Source organism: Protopterus annectens, chromosome 2.part0 (genome assembly GCF_019279795.1).
Source record: "Protopterus annectens isolate FY-2018-M chromosome 2.part0, PAN1.0, whole genome shotgun sequence".
NCBI lineage: Eukaryota > Metazoa > Chordata > Ceratodontiformes > Protopteridae > Protopterus > Protopterus annectens.
Window position 1 is genome coordinate 899,034,012 of NC_056728.1, and position 18,910 is coordinate 899,052,921.

Sequence of the window (18,910 nt, forward strand, 5' to 3'; positions counted from 1 at the left end):
TTCAGGATTTTCTCTCTAAAACATTCTGAATTTAAATATAGTTTAATATTCAAGACTTGATATACACATTCAGCGAATCTGAACTTTTATATTCAAAATTTCTTTATTGTTTGTATTAGCAGTATAAAATTAATAGCCAAACGAAAATAACAACACACCGCACAGCACGCCAACGGAGCTCGGAAACAGCGTTGAAATATAATAGAAAATGAAAATAATCACCATGTAACGCTGTTACCTATAGCCACGAGAACGTAGTCCACACAGCTCAAAACTCAGGGAGAATACACAATAATCCCAAATGAAATTGAATTGTCAATTGTGGAAAAGTTGTAAAAAATTGTAGTAAAAAGTCCATACGCTATTCAGCTCAGCTGGTACACTCTTTTATTGAAGAAATAACAACAGACAGTAAGCGCTTTCACCTTTCGGCTTCTTCAGACTTTATAAACAGCACAACTGAATTTTTGTTTAAATAGCCCTCCAAAGCTTACAATTGGTCAGGAGTTTAATTAGCTTTTAAAGCGCTCACTATAAACTAAAATTGATACATATATATAAAAATATATAAAAATGTACATAAAACTTTCATTCATTAGTTATATATTGATTTAAAAACTTTTTAAAAACACATTGGGTTACAACACTAATAAGAAAATATCAAATTTTCTTAGTAAGCATATTACAAGTTGATAAAAGAAAACATAAATGACTTAACCCATAGGCACAGAAAATTTATTCATAAGCACAATAGCATTTAGTTATGGGAAGACACCTTTCAAGGTTTATACAAAGTTTATTTGGGTCTATATATCCTCCTATTTTTTAAGAAGGGTTTAATATGCACCTTATCATTCAGGCCCGGGGTTCATCTGCCCTACACCTAACAATCCACCTACTTTCACATTCTAGTGTCCTGTTAACCATGTCACCCCTCTATTTCCCTCATGTAACTGCTGTATAATACAGAACTTAAAGGTGTGTTCAGGTCCTATCTCTTTACAGTGCTTGGCCAGGGCATTGAACTCGGACCCTAATCGAATGTGATAATTGTGCTCCCTGATACGGTCTTTAAGGGCTCTATTGGTCTTCCCAATATAAAATGCAGGACAGACCAAACATTTAGCCAAATAAACCACATGCTTGCTATCGCAGTTGGTATCTGTGTGGAAGTAAAAGGTGTATTTAGTAACAGGGTGTACAAACATTAACTCTTCATTAATATATCTACAATGATTGCATCTCCCACAAGGTGTAGTATTCCTATCCATACTAATAGACCTCCTAGAATTTCTGGGTTTACACAAAAGTCTTTTAAGATTGGGTTTGTTCTTAAAGACTATTTTAGGGTCGGGTCCCACCACTTTAGATATCTCACTATCAGACAGTAAAATATTCCAATTCCTAGTCATAATATTTTTTACTTCACTCGTGTCCCTGGTATAAAACAGGGAAGCCCTGGTCTCTGTTCCTTCCATTGTTACATTATTAGTCTGTGCATCTGTCTGTTCAGAAAAGTAAGGTCTTGCTCTAGTAGCTCTCAGTTCATGTACTTCTTTAATAACCTTGTCTATTGTTTCAACCTCGTAGCCTCTTATAATGAACCTGCTCTTCATTTGTTCTACTTCTTTCATGTAACTGTCCTCTAGTGGATTAAATCTGGACGCTCTCATGAACTGTCCTTTTAGTATGTTGTGAAATATGTGCTGGGGATGCATGCTGTTCCTATGGAGTAGTGTGTTCCTATAACATAGCTTCCTATGAATAGAAGTATTCAGAGCTCCATTCCCCAATCTACACACCTCAACATCCAGGTACGAGATCTTACTGTCTGAATAGTTCATGGTAAACCTCAAAAATTCGGTTGAATTATCCATGTAGGTTACAAAACTCTTTAGAGTCTCAATGTCCCCTAACCATACAAAAAAGAAGTCATCTACGAATCTACGGTACATTCCTACATACTTGTCAAACAAGAGTGTGTTATACAGGTACTTATCCTCCCATGCAGCCATTACAAGATTGGCGTAGCTATTGGCACAAGATGTGCCCATAGCTACGCCATCTTTCTGCAGATAAATGTTTTCTCCAAAAATGAATACATTATTGGTCAAAATAGTTTCTAAGTATAGTGTGAGCAAATCAATTCTACTGCTCAAGGTGTCCGAGTGTGAACTTATATATTCCTTGATATATTCTATACCCAAATCATTGGGTATTACAGTAAATAAGCTCACAACATCCAAAGTTACTAAGTAATACCGTGCATCATCACCTAACTGCCTGCTGTATGTATACAAGTCTAAAAGGAACTGTTTGCTGTCCTTTAATATATGTCTATTCATATCTACAAAGGGTCTTAACTGTGATTCCGTGTAAACTGAGAGTGGTTCGGTAACCCACCCCTGACCAGCAACTATCGGTCTCATCGGAGGCTCTGTTCTGGATTTGTGGATCTTCGGTAAACCCTGAATTATTGGTATCACTGGATTATTGACTTTGAAATAACCATATAACTCCTCTGTAATGTCGGAGGACAAAACAAGATCATCCAACATATAATAAACTTCAAAACTTTTCCTTGACTGACTTCATATCTATTTTTTGATAAAACCTTTCATCACTTAATAACGAAGTCATCCTATCTTTATAGTCAATATAATCCATAATTACGACAGGGCCTCCCTTGTCCGCTGGCCTAATCACTAAACTATCATCTTGCTTCAGCTCATTCAAGGCTCTTCTTTGATTAAAATTCAAATTTTGTCTTTGTTTCCTGTACCTATTATCGTCAAAATACTTATATATGTCATTCTCAAGCACCCTCCCAAAAACATCCACAACCGGGTGCAATTGTGGGATGTAGGTGCTGGTAGAACGAAATTTACAGACCCCAGCAGTATCATTGCTCTGCCCAAAATCTAACCTTAGCTGTATATTCCTAGTGAACATCTTTGTACCAACAATGACATCTACTATATCATCTCTACATGAGGGTATAAAATTAAGGCCCTTGTTGAGTACCTGTAATTCATATTCATTCAAATTTCTACTTGACAAGTTCACCACTAATGACTGGTCCTCTCCCACATTTTCTTCAGGGTTGGGCCATTGTAATCTTCCATTGACCCCTTCCTTTTGTGCCTGCCCCTGCTGGCAGAACGTTTCCTCCCCTGGTATTGCTCCTGGGCTATGGGGAAAGGGGTATTCACCCTTTGTATATTATTGACGTTACCTACTGGTGCTGCTTTTGGTCTCACCACTACTTCTGCGGGTGTTGACTTATATTGGTTGGTAGATGGTGTTTCCCTGGAATCCCTGGGTCCTTGTTGCCCTAGTAAGTTTGTTCCCTCAGTGGCATTTTAAAAATGCCCACGACAGGGGATAGACTTCCCGATTTACTTTTTAAATGGCAGCAGCTCAATCTTGAGCTTAGTTTCAGTTACATGAAACTACTTATTGAGTATCACACACCTGAAGAAAATAATCTAAGGTCTGTAGTGAACAAATGTTATGATGTTTTTAAAAAGAAATATGTAGACATGGATGTCAGTGTTAGACTTGAGAGAGTTTTGGATGATGTTTCTTTGTTTGAAAAAAGACTTGTAGAACAAAAGAAGGTCAAGATTACTAGGGATGTAAGAGACTTTAGTAATAATCAAGTTTTTACTTGGCCTAGGGAGCATTTTAATAACAATTACAGTGGTAATATAAATAATTATAGACGCAGCTATGCTTCTACATTAACCACACTTCCACCTGCGAACTCATTAGTGGATAATACAATGAATTCCAATGGTAACGACATTATCAATCAATCATTGATATCCAATGCTATTGATAGAACAGTTACTAGGAATTCGGTGAATGCTGTAGATAAGGTGAATGACTTGGGCACCCACAGTGACAGTGATAGGATGAATACCCCTTTCCCCATAGCCCAGGAGCAATACCAGGGGAGGAAACGTTCTGCCAGCAGGGGCAGGCACAAAAGGAAGGGGTCAATGGAAGATTACAATGGCCCAACCCTGAAGAAAATGTGGGAGAGGACCAGTCATTAGTGGTGAACTTGTCAAGTAGAAATTTGAATGAATATGAATTACAGGTACTCAACAAGGGCCTTAATTTTATACCCTCATGTAGAGATGATATAGTAGATGTCATTGTTGGTACAAAGATGTTCACTAGGAATATACAGCTAAGGTTAGATTTTGGGCAGAGCAATGATACTGCTGGGGTCTGTAAATTTCGTTCTACCAGCACCTACATCCCACAATTGCACCCGGTTGTGGATGTTTTTGGGAGGGTGCTTGAGAATGACATATATAAGTATTTTGACGATAATAGGTACAGGAAACAAAGACAAAATTTGAATTTTAATCAAAGAAGAGCCTTGAATGAGCTGAAGCAAGATGATAGTTTAGTGATTAGGCCAGCGGACAAGGGAGGCCCTGTCGTAATTATGGATTATATTGACTATAAAGATAGGATGACTTCGTTATTAAGTGATGAAAGGTTTTATCAAAAAATAGATATGAAGTCAGTCAAGGAAAAAGTTTTTGAAGTTTATTATATGTTGGATGATCTTGTTTTGTCCTCCGACATTACAGAGGAGTTATATGGTTATTTCAAAGTCAATAATCCAGTGATACCAATAATTCAGGGTTTACCGAAGATCCACAAATCCAGAACAGAGCCTCCGATGAGACCGATAGTTGCTGGTCAGGGGTGGGTTACCGAACCACTCTCAGTTTACACGGAATCACAGTTAAGACCCTTTGTAGATATGAATAGACATATATTAAAGGACAGCAAACAGTTCCTTTTAGACTTGTATACATACAGCAGGCAGTTAGGTGATGATGCACGGTATTACTTAGTAACTTTGGATGTTGTGAGCTTATTTACTGTAATACCCAATGATTTGGGTATAGAATATATCAAGGAATAGATAAGTTCACACTCGGACACCGTGAGCAGTAGAATTGATTTGCTCACACTATACTTAGAAACTACTTTGACCAATAATGTATTCATTTTTGGAGAAAACATTTATCTGCAGAAAGATGGCGTAGCTATGGGCACATCTTGTGCCAATAGCTACGCCAATCTTGTAATGGCTGCATGGGAGGATAAGTACCTGTATAACATACTCTTGTTTGACAAGTATGTAGGAATGTACCGTAGATTCGTAGATGACCTCTTTTTTGTATGGTTAGGGGACATTGAGACTCTAAAGAGTTTTGTAACCTACATGGATAATTCAACCGAATTTTTGAGGTTTACCATGAACTATTCAGACAGTAAGATCTCGTACCTGGATGTTGAGGTGTGTAGATTGGGGAATGGAGCTCTGAATACTTCTGTTCATAGGAAGCTATGTTATAGGAACACACTACTCCATAGGAACAGCATGCATCCCCAGCACATATTTCACAACATACTAAAAGGACAGTTCATGAGAGCGTCCAGATTTAATCCACTAGAGGACAGTTACATGAAAGAAGTAGAACAAATGAAGAGCAGGTTCATTATAAGAGGCTACGAGGTTGAAACAATAGACAAGGTTATTAAAGAAGTACATGAACTGAGAGCTACTAGAGCAAGACCTTACTTTTCTGAACAGACAGATGCACCGACTAATAATGTAACAATGGAAGGAACAGAGACCAGGGCTTCCCTGTTTTATACCAGGGACACGAGTGAAGTAAAAAATATTATGACTAGGAATTGGAATATTTTACTGTCTGATAGTGAGATATCTAAAGTGGTGGGACCCGACCCTAAAATAGTCTTTAAGAACAAACCCAATCTTAAAAGACTTTTGTGTAAACCCAGAAATTCTAGGAGGTCTATTAGTATGGATAGGAATACTACACCTTGTGGGAGATGCAATCATTGTAGATATATTAATGAAGAGTTAATGTTTGTACACCCTGTTACTAAATACACCTTTTACTTCCACACAGATACCAACTGCGATAGCAAGCATGTGGTTTATTTGGCTAAATGTTTGGTCTGTCCTGCATTTTATATTGGGAAGACCAATAGAGCCCTTAAAGACCGTATCAGGGAGCACAATTATCACATTCGATTAGGGTCCGAGTTCAATGCCCTGGCCAAGCACTGTAAAGAGATAGGACCTGAACACACCTTTAAGTTCTGTATTATACAGCAGTTACATGAGGGAAATAGAGGGGGTGACATGGTTAACAGGACACTAGAATGTGAAAGTAGGTGGATTGTTAGGTGTAGGGCAGATGAACCCCCGGGCCTGAATGATAAGGTGCATATTAAACCCTTCTTAAAAAATAGGAGGATATATAGACCCAAATAAACTTTGTATAAACCTTGAAAGGTGTCTTCCCATAACTAAATGCTATTGTGCTTATGAATAAATTTTCTGTGCCTATGGGTTAAGTCATTCATGTTCTCTTTTATCAACTTGTAATATATTTATTAAGAAAATTTGATATTTTCTTATTAGTGTTGAAACCCAATGTGTTTTTTAAAAAAGTTTTTTAAATCAATATATAACTAATGAATGAAAGTTTTATGTACATTTTTATATACTTTTTTATATATATTTATGAATTTTAGTTTATAGTGAGCGCTTTAAAAGCTAATTAAACTCCTGACCAATTGTAAGCTTTGGAGGGCTATTTAAACAAAAATTCAGTTGTGCTGTTTATAAAGTCTGAAGAAGCCGAAAGGTGAAAGCGCTTACTGTCTGTTGTTATTTCTTCAATAAAAGAGTGTACCAGTTGAGCTGAATAGCGTATGGACTTTTTACTACAATTTTTTACAACTTTTCCACAATTGACAATTCAATTTCGTTTGGGATTATTGTGTATTCTCCCTGAGTTTTGAGCTGTGTGGACTACGTTCTCGTGGCTATAGGTAACAGCGTTACATGGTGATTATTTTCAGTAAAAAATTAATGACTGTATGGAAAGGAAAACATGTACAATAGAATTTCCAACTAAGTATAACTTTGCTTGATTGTGAAGTCAAATGAGCATTTTGTAAGTGGCTTATTTTTAAAAATGTCCCACACCATGTGTAAGCAAATTGTTTTATCTTGATTCTAAGCTGCCTAACATGGAAAAGTACCATCTTGAGTTTTTTTAGTATCCTTTTTAATACATATAAACATTGCATGTGAAGTTGTTAAATCTCACCGTTTATTCTCACTGATGGATTCAGAGCTGACACGGCCAATAGCAAAGCTCAAGGTTTGCCAGTAGCTCGAGACAAAGCCCCTTATCCCACAACGCACTGCTGGAATTACCTCCGATCTAGTTTGCTGCGGCAAGAGAGATCTCGGTGATCCAGCTAGCTCGGACCATTTGTGGGAAAAATAACAGCAAGTTTATAAAAAAAAACTTTTACTTTTGTTACTAAAATAGTTGTGTGTTAATATCAGGTTGTTTATTAATATAATCTATAGTTTAGGTAGTTTTAAACAGTTTAAATAGTGCCCTGTTGGCGTCTTGGTTTGTGTGAACCTTTAGCCCTATTTACTCTTATTAGTCTTTCTAATAGTGAGGGCTCTTCTCTGTGGGCCTCTTAGCCCTATATTTGTAATCTGTAATTATATTGTTATAGTTAGTGCCCGGTTTGGGCTTAGTAGTTTTGTGGATCTTTACAAGTGAGTAAGGACTGTTCTGTCTTACTCTTTTCAGTTTACTGTTTGTTATTAGCTATGTCGGATGAAAAGGAGAAATCCCATCCTAAATCGGGATTCAAAAAAATGCCCAGATTGTGGGCAGAAAATGTCCATCACTGATGGACACATTCAGTGTGTCTACTGTCTGGGGGCTAAACACCTCCAAGATACTTGCAGCATTTGCCATTCATTTTCTTCAAGAGTCCTCTTGGAGAGAAGGAGGAAGCTAATAGACAGGGGATTGCTACAGCAATCTTTTTCTGAGGTTTTGAGTAGCAATGAGGGTACTAGCTCGTCCTCCAAATCCTCAAAATCTAGATATTCAGACAAAGTGACAAAAAAAGGCAAAAATTTCAGGAGGAGGGTTATCGGTTCCACAGACCTCAGAACCGAGTGTACCTTTGATTCGAAGCCAGCTCTCGGTTTTGGAACCGGTCTCTGAAGTTCCTTCTTCCCCTTTGCTCCAGTCAGCAACTTCAGTGCATTCAGCTAAGTCCTCAGTCAGCCTTTCAGATTTGGACATGGATCGGCTAGTGCAGAAGCTATTACAGGCACCAGGACTTGCCAAATTGTTGTCGGCCCCGACCAGCTTGTCGGTGCCGAAGACCATGGAACCGGATTTGTCTACTCCTCCTCCGAGCCATACTGGACTCTCGGAGCTGAAGGAAACTGAACCGATGGTTGTCGAACCCTTGGAGCCGATACCCGCACTGGTGTTATCAGCTCCATCTACTCAGATGTCCTTGGCACCGACTGAGGACTCTAGGAGTCAACGCTCTCCCGTCGGGTCCGGGGAGGATAGTTGAACCGATTTGTCTGTGCCGACTCTTCTTCTTGGTGCTTCGGCTTGGATGAGCTCAGCTCCTACCTCGGGCTTGGAGCCCAGGGTTTCGGTGCGGGAGGATCGGACGGTACTCTCGGGTCCATCCACTCCTCATCGGAGCCATGGTGCCTTCGATGCTATGAGGAGAGTTTTGTCTCCAAAGACAACGTCCGCATCGGTTCAGCCTTCCCTCTCCCCTCAAGCTCCTGTGTCTGCTTCATCTACCGGCCCCTCTAAGCATAAGGACCTCGAGCCTCAAGTACCCACACAGGGCATCCCTTACTCTTCTGAGACCTCCCCAGATCCCCCCACTGAGGAGGTGCCCAGGAAGAGACTGTGCAAGAGGAGGCACTTAGACTCCCCACAGGAGTCTTTGCATCTGACACAGACTTAGATGAGTCAGAATGGTCCCCTTGATCCCCCTCTGAGGATATCTCCTTTGCAGAGATACTAGAGATCCTTCGTCAGAGGGGCGATTGGCAGTCCAAGACCCCTACTGAGGATGAGTCTGTGCTCTTGAAGGCTTTTGGGTCTCAACCTTCCACTTCTTGGGTGTTTCCGCCTTATGACAAGCTCATGGAACTGATTTCTCGTAAGGTGTGGGAGTCATCGGAGGCCATGGAACCTGTTCCTCGTAAGCCCAATAAATTCATATCTGCCCCAGTGGACAAACCATTTTTGACACAGGGAGTGCCTGTTGATGCCATGGTGGTAGCTGCAGCCACCAAAAAGGAAGTATCTGAGACATCCACCTCTATCCATCCCCCTAACAGAGATTCTAGGGTCATGGAAAGATATGGGAAGCGCATGTTTAGTTCAGCGACTTTTTCTCTGCGATCACTGAATTACTTAACCCACTTTACAAGACTACAGAGAGATCTCCTGAAAGAGCTAGGCGATACGCTCCAGGGTACGGTAGCTGCAGGGTTGGCCGACAAAGTCAATGCCCAGCTCGCCAGCCTAAACTCAGTGGTAAACTCGTCCATGCGTCTCATATCCTATGCAGCTAATGGTTCAAGTAGAGCCGCTAGTTCGGGCATTGCTCTTTGAAGACAAGCCTTGATGTGTCTCTGTTCCTTTCTGAAACCCTTTAAGTCTTCCTTTAGTAATACCCCATTCGATGGCTCATCACTGTTTGGTCCCAAAGTAAAGGAAACTTTAACCAGTTGTGAACAGGAAGGCAAGACCTTATCTGTCATTGGAGTCCGTTTTTCGACCCCTACTCGGCCCTAACCCAAGGGCCCTAGGGGAGGGAAAATTTGGTTCCGAAAAGCACAGGGAGCCTTTCAGGACACGAGGAGAAACACCCTCTAGAGGCAGAGGAGGGGGTTATAACGGAAGATGCCACCCCCACGGCAGAGGGGGTCTGCAGCAACAAGATGACAGGGGTCAGTTCTCCGGTCAACCCTACCAGCGCCCCTGAAAGGGGGCCCGACTGTTCGGCTCTGGAGGCAGTCAGGGGTCGCTTGTCTTTGTACCCAGAAGCCTGGCTAAACATAACATCAGATACTTTGGTACAAAGCATCATTTCCAGAGGATATTTCATACCGTTCTCTTCCCCTCCCATTCCTGTAAAGAGAATCCCAGATGTTCCACCCAATCTCAGGGAACAAGCAATCGCAGAGGTCCGCAGATTGCTAGAAAAAAGAATCATCCAACCAGTCCCAAGTTGGATTTGGAACTTACTCAAGATTCTTTTTGGTACCAAAGAAAACAGGGAACTGGACACCTATCTTGGACCTCAGCAGACTCAAACAGTTCATAAAGAAAGAGAAGTTCCAAATGGTCACGCTTCAGTCTATTCTTCCCTTCCTAGGGAAAGGTGATTGGATGTGCTCGATAGATGTCAAGGACGCGTACTATCACATAAAGATGAACAGACGCTCCAGAGATCATATGCGCTTCCGGCTGGGAGCCAATCATTACCAGTTTCGAGCCCTGCCCTTTGGTCTCACTACATCCCCCAGAGTGTTCACCAAAAGCATGGCAGTGGTCATGGCTCACCTGAGACATCTAGGATTCCAGGTGTTTCCATACCTAGATGATTGGCTCCTCACCACTGCCTCCAGGCATCAATTGACTCAGGCAACACAATACACTCTGACACTCTGCCATCGATTAGGCATTACAATCAACTTCGAAAAGTCTGCCTTATCACCATCGCAGCATACCGTTTTTTATAGGAGCAGAGTTAGATACCTCAACTACCACTCTACGTCTCCCTGTCGAAAGAGTCTCTCTTCGCCGCCAAAATGTCAGCTCACTGGTGTCAAAGAACAAAGCTACAGCAGCAGAGGTATTGAAGGTGGTAGGTTTGATGGCAGCAGCAATCTTGGCTGTACCACTCGCAAAGATGCATATGCGAATTATTCAATGGCTCCTCTTCGCTCAGTGATCTTACCAGAAACTACTGATGCACCACATGATTCTCATCATGGATTTTTGCAGGAGAGACCTTCGGTGGTGGTTGCCGCCTCTTCATGTCACAATCAGAAGGCCCTTTGTCCCCCCCCCCCAGTAGCCACTGAGACCACGGACGCTTCCCTGATAGGGTGGGGTGGGGGGGCATTTTCAGGGAATGACTGCCCAAGGCACATGGACAGATCAAGAATCACATCTGCACATCAATGCTGTAGAGTTGAGAGCGGTGCTTCTGGCGTTGCAGTACTTTCAGGAATCTCTCCCTCTAGGAACTATTGCAATTCAGACAGACATGTCAGTAGTCTGGTACTTGAACAAGCAAGGCGGAACTAAGTCTTACCCCCTTTGTCGAGAAGCCCTCAGGGTCTGGCAATGGGCTGTGTTGTCCCAGCATTTTCTGTTAGCAACGCACATCCTGGGGAAATCCAGCGTGATAGCGGACAAGCTAAGCAGGGTGATATTGCTTCCTCACGAGTGGTCTCTCAAACAACATGTTGCGGACTTGATTTTCCACAAATGGGGCCAGCCATGCTGCGACCTTTTTGCCAGCCACATCAGTTCAAAATGCAGAAGCTACTTTGCCCTAATGCCACCTCCCGCCCATCCCCCGAGAGATGCACTTTTACACGATTGACCCCCGAGTCTCCTTTATGCATTTTCACCCTTCAAATTAATACCCAGATTTTTACAGAAAGCAAAATCACTGGGAATGACTGTTATACTCATAGTCCCCTACTGGCCTCGACAGATTTGGTTTCCATTTCTCCACCATCTGTTGGAAGATCCATGGATCCTGGACCCAGTTCCGGACCTTCTGATGCACCCGTCAGGGGACCTTCATCCTTCACTGCAGTCTGTTAAACTGACTGCTTGGCTAATCAACTTCCCCTAATTGCCAGGCTTCATTCAATTTCAGAAGATGCAAGACAAATTCTCTTGTCTTCTCACAAGCCATCTACCAGGAAATTATATGGCAGTAAATGGAAAATGTTCTCAATTTGGGCCAACACGCAGAACATTGACCCTTTCTGAGCTCTATCATCTTCTATTTTAGAATTTTTGACAAATGTTTTTAAGGAAGGGACAGCAGCTGCTGCAGTTCGAGTTCAGTTAGCTGCCATCTCAAATTTTCACCTTGGGTTTGGTGGCTCAAATGTTATGGGCCATAAATTATCTTAAGACTTTTCTTAAAGGCGTTCTTCATATGAGACCTCTGATCAAAATTCCCTATTCTCCCTGGAATTTAAACCTTGTGCTGTCAAATTATTCTTCCTCCTTTTAAATCAGCATCTTCTTGTGATCTCAGATTTTTATCCTGGAAAACAATATTTCTTGTGACCATTACTTCTGCCAGCAGAGTGTCAGAACTTCAAGCATTATCTATCAAACCACCCTACATGATTTTCCATGCTGATAGAGTATCAATCAGAACAAACCCCTCATTTTTACCTAAAGTCTGTTCGGAGTCAAATGTCAATTAGGTCATTGAGCTGCCAGTCTTTTTTCCCAACCACTCTAGCAAGTTGGAATACATGCTGCACAAACTTGATGTTCACAGACAGCTCAGATTTTATCTTGACAGAATTAAGGATATTAGAAAATCAGACCAAATTTTTGTATCCTTCTCTGAAGCAAGAAAAGACAATTCAGTGGCAAAAACAACCTTATCTAAATGGTTATCCGATTGTATATCTTTTGTTTATGAAAATGCGAGCATGCCATTAACACACAAACCTAAGGCTCATTCTACCAGAGCTGTCTCTACATCTTCTGCTTTTCAAGCTAAATTGCCCCTTGACAATATTTGCGCTGCAGCTACTTGGTCTAAGCCTCATACCTTTATCACGCATTACAAAGTAGATAAGGCTTCAAGGGACAGGTCTTCCTTTGATTATACGGTACTGAAGAACATACTCTCATGAGCCACCCAGGATTGAGGGTGCTAGGGACACTGCTCATCACTGAGAATAAATGGCGAGATTTAACAACTTCACATAAAGAAGTTATGTACTTAGCTTAATGTTCCATGTGAGTTGTTTATCTCGCCTTTATTTTCACGTCCTTCCCTCCCTCCTGGCTGACTGTTGACTTAGAGGCCAGTACCATCCTGGTTATTCAATATTTCTTCTTCCCCTTTGGGAAATGTTCTTGCTAGAAATGCGTAAAAGGGTATGTTTAGGTTTGTGTGTATATATATATATATATATATATGTGTGTGTGTGTGTGTGTGTATATATACTGTTACTCGCAGCAAACAAGATCTGAGGTAATTCTAGCAGTGCATTGTGGGATAAGGAGCTTGGTCTGGAGCTACTTGCAAACCTTGAGCTTTGCTATCGGCCGTGTCGGAGCCAAGGATTGGCTCCGAACCCATCAGTGAGAATAAAAGCGAGATAAACAACTCACAAGGAGCGTTATGGTAAGTACATAACTTCTTTTTTTATATTTTCTTTTTTATCATTTAATATATTTGTGTATTTGTCAGTCTTGTACTACTTGGGTACCACAGTCTTCAAGCTCCCTTTATCAGATGGTCTTTTCAAAGAAGAAAGCTCCAGTCCATACTCCCATTGTCTGGGACCAAGTTATTATTTTGCGCACAATGATGATATAAAATATTCTTATGATAGAAGAGAGAATTCATTTTATTTTTTGCTTAAATTGATTTGAGCCTTAATTCCATTGTTTTTAATACTTTATATAAAATTCAGTATGCCATTAGTCTCAGGGGTTTAAGGTGCATATTTGTTCACATGTCTGATAAGGTTTAAGCCCACTGTAATTGGAGATTTTGACCATTTTTTACAGAACATCTTTTCTAGATATGAAAATAATTACAACAGATCTTGTCTGTGAGTTAGGGTTAGCAGATCTGGTTTTCATGTAGAGCTGAAAGTTCTTTTAATGCTGTGGATGAAAGAGCATCTTGAATTTTTGAAGTCTGTTGTAGCCAAATTGTAGGTGAGCTGAACATTTCATCTCCTTTCTTATTTTCAGAGAAAGTGAAAATTCTTATCCTAGACCCAATTTTTCCTTGTACCTAGGGTCTTCTATTTTGTTTGTTAGCCTTTAGTTTTGTTTTCATAAAAACCCAGTTTGATATTTATCCGTAAACAGGCTGTTTTATGGAACAACAATCTCTCTGAACTTCTCCCCACCACCTTAGGGGTCCCTCAAGGCTCCATCTTAGGTCCTCTTTTATTTTCCGTCTTCATTAATGACTTGTATCTTGCCACACCCCTAACTACTTGCATTCAGTATGCTGACGACACCACCATCATTTGCTCTGCCACAAACCAAGCTGACCTTCACTACCTTACCCAAAAGACATTCACTACTATTGAGCAATGGTTCTCTAACCACTGTCTCCTCTTAAACCCTAAAAAAACTAAACTCCTCCTCTTCTCACCTACACACCTATCTCCCCCTATTAATTTCACAATTACTTCTAACAATGGCACCCTTATATCTCCTGACCAAACAACCAAACTATTGGGTATTACTATTGACAATCTACTAAAATTTGATTTTCACATTAACTCCAGCATAAAAGCAACTAATAGAAAACTAGGTTCTCTACAGAATCAGAACTTTCCTCACTACTGAAGCAAGAACTACCATAGCAAGAACACATCTCATCTCCACTTTACTATATGCTTCCCCCATTTATTCTAACCTATCTAAGCATAACATTAATAAGCTCACAACAGCCTACAACAACATTGCAAGATTTGCCACTGCCTCTCCATATAAAACACATCACTGTCAGAACCTCTCTAAACTAGGATGGCTGGAATTACCCCACCTAATTCAGTACTATCAGCTTACACTTGCCCACAAAGCCCTTTACCACCCTGAAAACATATCCATGCTCTCCACCCTTATAAAACCCTACAACAACTTAAAAGCCCTACGCTCTTCTAATAAACTACTGATTCAAACTTCTCTTTCTAAGAATACAGCAGGTGATTCCATATTTTCAAACTCAGTTGGTAAGATCTGGAACCAACTTCCTCCAGACCTTGCAGCCCACACTTCCATTACACTATTTAAGACTAAATTGAAACTCTTTCTTACTAAACACTGGCTTTGTTCTTGCATCAATCCCAGTTGATCTAGCTCCTCTATGACCTTCTATTCTCCTCCTTCATTCCGCATAAATTCTCCCAAATATATTTCTTCAATTTATTTTCTTTTTCCTGTCGAATAAATAACAATACTTCTCTAATAACACTCATCTTAACTTTTTTAAAAAAACTTAATTCTTCTCTCCCTTCTCTTACCACTTCTGTACTTAAATAATTACCTTGTCTTTCTATCCCCTTCTTTATAAACTTCCTGAAATTGTTGCTACTGCCTTTCTTACTTGTGACTTATATCCATACTTGACTTATAACCATTGTGATATTTTTGTATGTACTGTTTTTGTGACCATGTAGTAGATAGCGGAGCTTTTCTCCTCGGGCCTCCACTGAAAATGGACTTGTATCCAGTTGGACTAGCCCGGTTAACAAATGTAAAATAAATAAAATAAATAAATAAATAAATCCTGTTTCATGTTGGAGAATAACATCTTGTTTCATTTAGCTATCATGAGTGAAGTCCATTTTGTTCTCATGTCGTTCAGTTTTTGAGCGAAGGCTTGACTAGATGATTTCAGTTGTTTAAAGACTTTAGTGAGAATTCAGTGTGTGAGGATTTTGATGAGCTCATGTTAGGAATAATGGATTTTGAGACTGATCCTAGTATCTTGTCATTTTTTTAATTTAAATTCTCCCAAACTATTGAAGTAAAAAAAAATGTCTTGCAGTACAATTGAAGGATATTGGCATATAGTTAGCAAAAAGTAATCCTTTTTTGACAAAAATAATTTCCTGTCAAAGGTTCCTTGATTCAGAAAGCGTAGAATTTTTCTGGTTACAAGCAAAGGCCAGCAGCAATGTGCTATTAAGTGTAAGCTGAAACATTTGATGTACACATTATGCTTGAAAAAAAAAAACCTGTGGCATTGCTTTCATTGTTTTCAGGTTCTTACCTTTTAGTATTGGCTTTTCATGAAGTCTTTGAAATCCTAATACCTGATGCATCTTTTTATATGTTTGCTTGAAGCATAGTATTTCTGTTGTCCACTTTTTGAGTAGAAGACCTGCCCCCCCCCCCCCCCCCCCCCACACACACACACACACAAACACAAACACATACATACCTTGTAGAATGCAAATGTTAAAATAAGTGTTGGTAGATAGCTATGATAAAATAAGCAGTTCACCAGAGTATACAAAAAGTAGCACAAAGCTAAAGAAGTAATTATATGTATCAGAAAGTTTGTCTGAAGCGACATTTATATTCACATCATTATATTTCACAAATAAGTATTTATTCACATTTAGAATACCAACATTATAAATGGCTTATAAGTCATATGATCCTTGATTCTTTTCAAATAGTAGATACTGCCCCATTGTGATGCAAGTAAAAGTAATACAATAACAGGGAAAACATGATGCAGAATATTTATTTATTTATTTACATGGTAAATATGCATAAATATTTGTTTTGTTTTTTTAGGTATTTATTACACATTTTTATGGAAGCAGGCTGCCTGGAGTGGTGTGTTATAATAGGACTTATTCTTAGAGAACCTTGTGTGATCTACCAAGTTTTTAGTCTTCTTCGTGCTTCTGAAGTGGCCTTAGAGAGCTTGCATAATCTGAAGAATGGACTGCTTGCGGTAGACAGATGGGCCATAACGGACTGGTAAGTGACCATGCATTGCTGCTGAACAATGTGTCTAAATAGAGAAACAGTAAGATATTTTTATACACACATTTTTTATAATGGCCAATTTGTGCAAGGGCAGATTTGAGGATATATTTTACAAGATTTTTATTTTTTTGTTATCACGCATTGCCAGAGTGAAAATTGGCTGCTACCAGTACCTATCCTTCAAGGTCCATATAAACTAACTGGCTTGTCCTACCCCATACTGGGGCTGCTAGCCTGGGACCATAACTGGCAGAGCAGCGATCCGTCTTCAGGTCAGAGGGGGAGAGGTAGAAGAAATTGAGCTTCCCCTGTCAGCCATCCATTTTTGAAGCCGAGATTTTTCTTTATTTCCTATTATTTCTCCAGTGGGACAGATTGCTACAGAATAACACTCACGTTTCCATGTTTCTGCACCCAGCATGCTAATATATGTACTTGCTCATTCTGCATGTGTACATAAGACACCATGTTGCTCCATAGGCTCCACTAAGGAACACCATAGAGTTGTGGGAAAAATGCCTTCTCGCCAGTGTAAGTGAGCTGGCCATTGTCTACTTAAGCCTAGAAACCTAGACCATACCTCTAACTTCACACATCACTAATCAATCTCAAGTTGCCAGTACTGCAGACCTACATCCTGTTTGTACATCAACAGACATGCTTATAAGATGGCTGTATGTTGTAAATCTAGATTTGTTTGCTTACAAATGCTAGAGCTTTTTGTACTTGCATTTCTGAATATGAAATAAATGGGTATGCTGTGTGTAATGCACGCATGCACACTTGTGTCCCTGTGTAAGGTGTACAGGCATATACACAAACATATTTATATAAATGTGTACACTCGCCAGCACTTGTGTAAAAGTACACATACATACACGCACACGCACACACACACACACACACACGCACACACACACACACACACACACGCACGCACACGCACACACACACGCACACACACACGCACACATACGCGCACACACACGCACACACACGCGCACACATACGCGCGCACACACATGCACACACACATGCACACACACACACATGCACACATGCACACACACACACACACACACACACACACACACACACACACACACACACACACACACACACAGGTGTTAAAGTAACATCCGCTGCCACACTAGACCTACTACTTACAGTCCAATTTTATCATCTTTGAATGTCTGCCTGCTTCAGTTTTTAAAGTGGTGGATGAATGAGTTAATGAGTGTCTTAAGAAATATTTACTGTACATGCTGATGCACAAGAAGCAAAAATGAATTGCGTTACTAGCATTAGCTCAGTAGGCAGACGTTTATCAGTCAGTTTTGCCATTTTCCTGAGGTTCATGTCTGTTGTACTGACTGGTTAAGCTGTTTGGCTCCCTCTCTGTAATGGGCTATATTTCTAAAATGGTTTGAAGCATTCTAAGCAACATTTCAGATAATGATACTTCAGGCAGTCTGCTATAAAACATTGGTTGTGCTCCTAGATTTAAAGATATAGAACAGCTTGCATCTTTAATTTTACAGAGAAACTATCATGTCATGGCCTGTGTGCCACAACATTTAAAAAGACCAAAAAAATCTCGTTCTTATACAAAAATAGATTGTGACCTTGGATGTAATTTCATAATTTTAAAATATATTTATGTGATGAGTAGATGTCCTTCAAGAATGCAACTGCAGTCCTTACATATTTGTTGTCCTGCCTCAGGCAGCCCTTCGGTCGGCCGGATTCCAAAGTCTGGGTCCGGCGTCGGCTGATGTTGCCCTTTCCCCGACGTCAGAGCGGCTGGGGTATAAAAGCATCAGCCGGCACCATCTTCTTCAGACTTTATTGCCGCGCAGTGCCCGAAGCAGAAGCAGTTTGCAAGTGCCGGTCGGCCAACTCCTGTGTTTTCAGTTACTGAAGTCATCAAAAAGCTAAGTACCCCGTTGGGGAACCTTTTCTTGCCTCGGCCGATGTCAGATAAAACTGCAAAAGTTAATAACTGTTTGTCTTGTGGTAAACAAATACCTCATAAGGACTTCCATTCTTACTGCCTTCCCTGCCTTGGCCCAGACCACGACGTCTCGGCCTGTGCTGCCTGTGCTTGCTTCAATAAGCACACACTCAGGCGCCGGGCAGAATTTGCTGAAGACTTTTTTGGGGAAAATTCCTCCTATATCATGCCGTCGGAACAACCGACAACACATATTTCCAAAAAACGGAAGGACCGG

At 40.4% G+C, this 18,910-nt stretch overlaps 1 protein-coding gene across 1 annotated transcript in view; it reads left to right on the top strand.

Moving 5' to 3' along the window:
• RIC1 (RIC1 homolog, RAB6A GEF complex partner 1) overlaps positions 1-18,910 on the top strand; it is a 2,584,659-nt gene that overhangs the window by 2,422,912 nt on the left and 142,837 nt on the right. Inside the window, exon 25 of the mRNA XM_044061149.1 lies at positions 16,482-16,670. Coding sequence (XP_043917084.1) covers positions 16,482-16,670 — 189 coding nt within the window. The remainder of the gene's footprint in view (positions 1-16,481; positions 16,671-18,910) is intronic.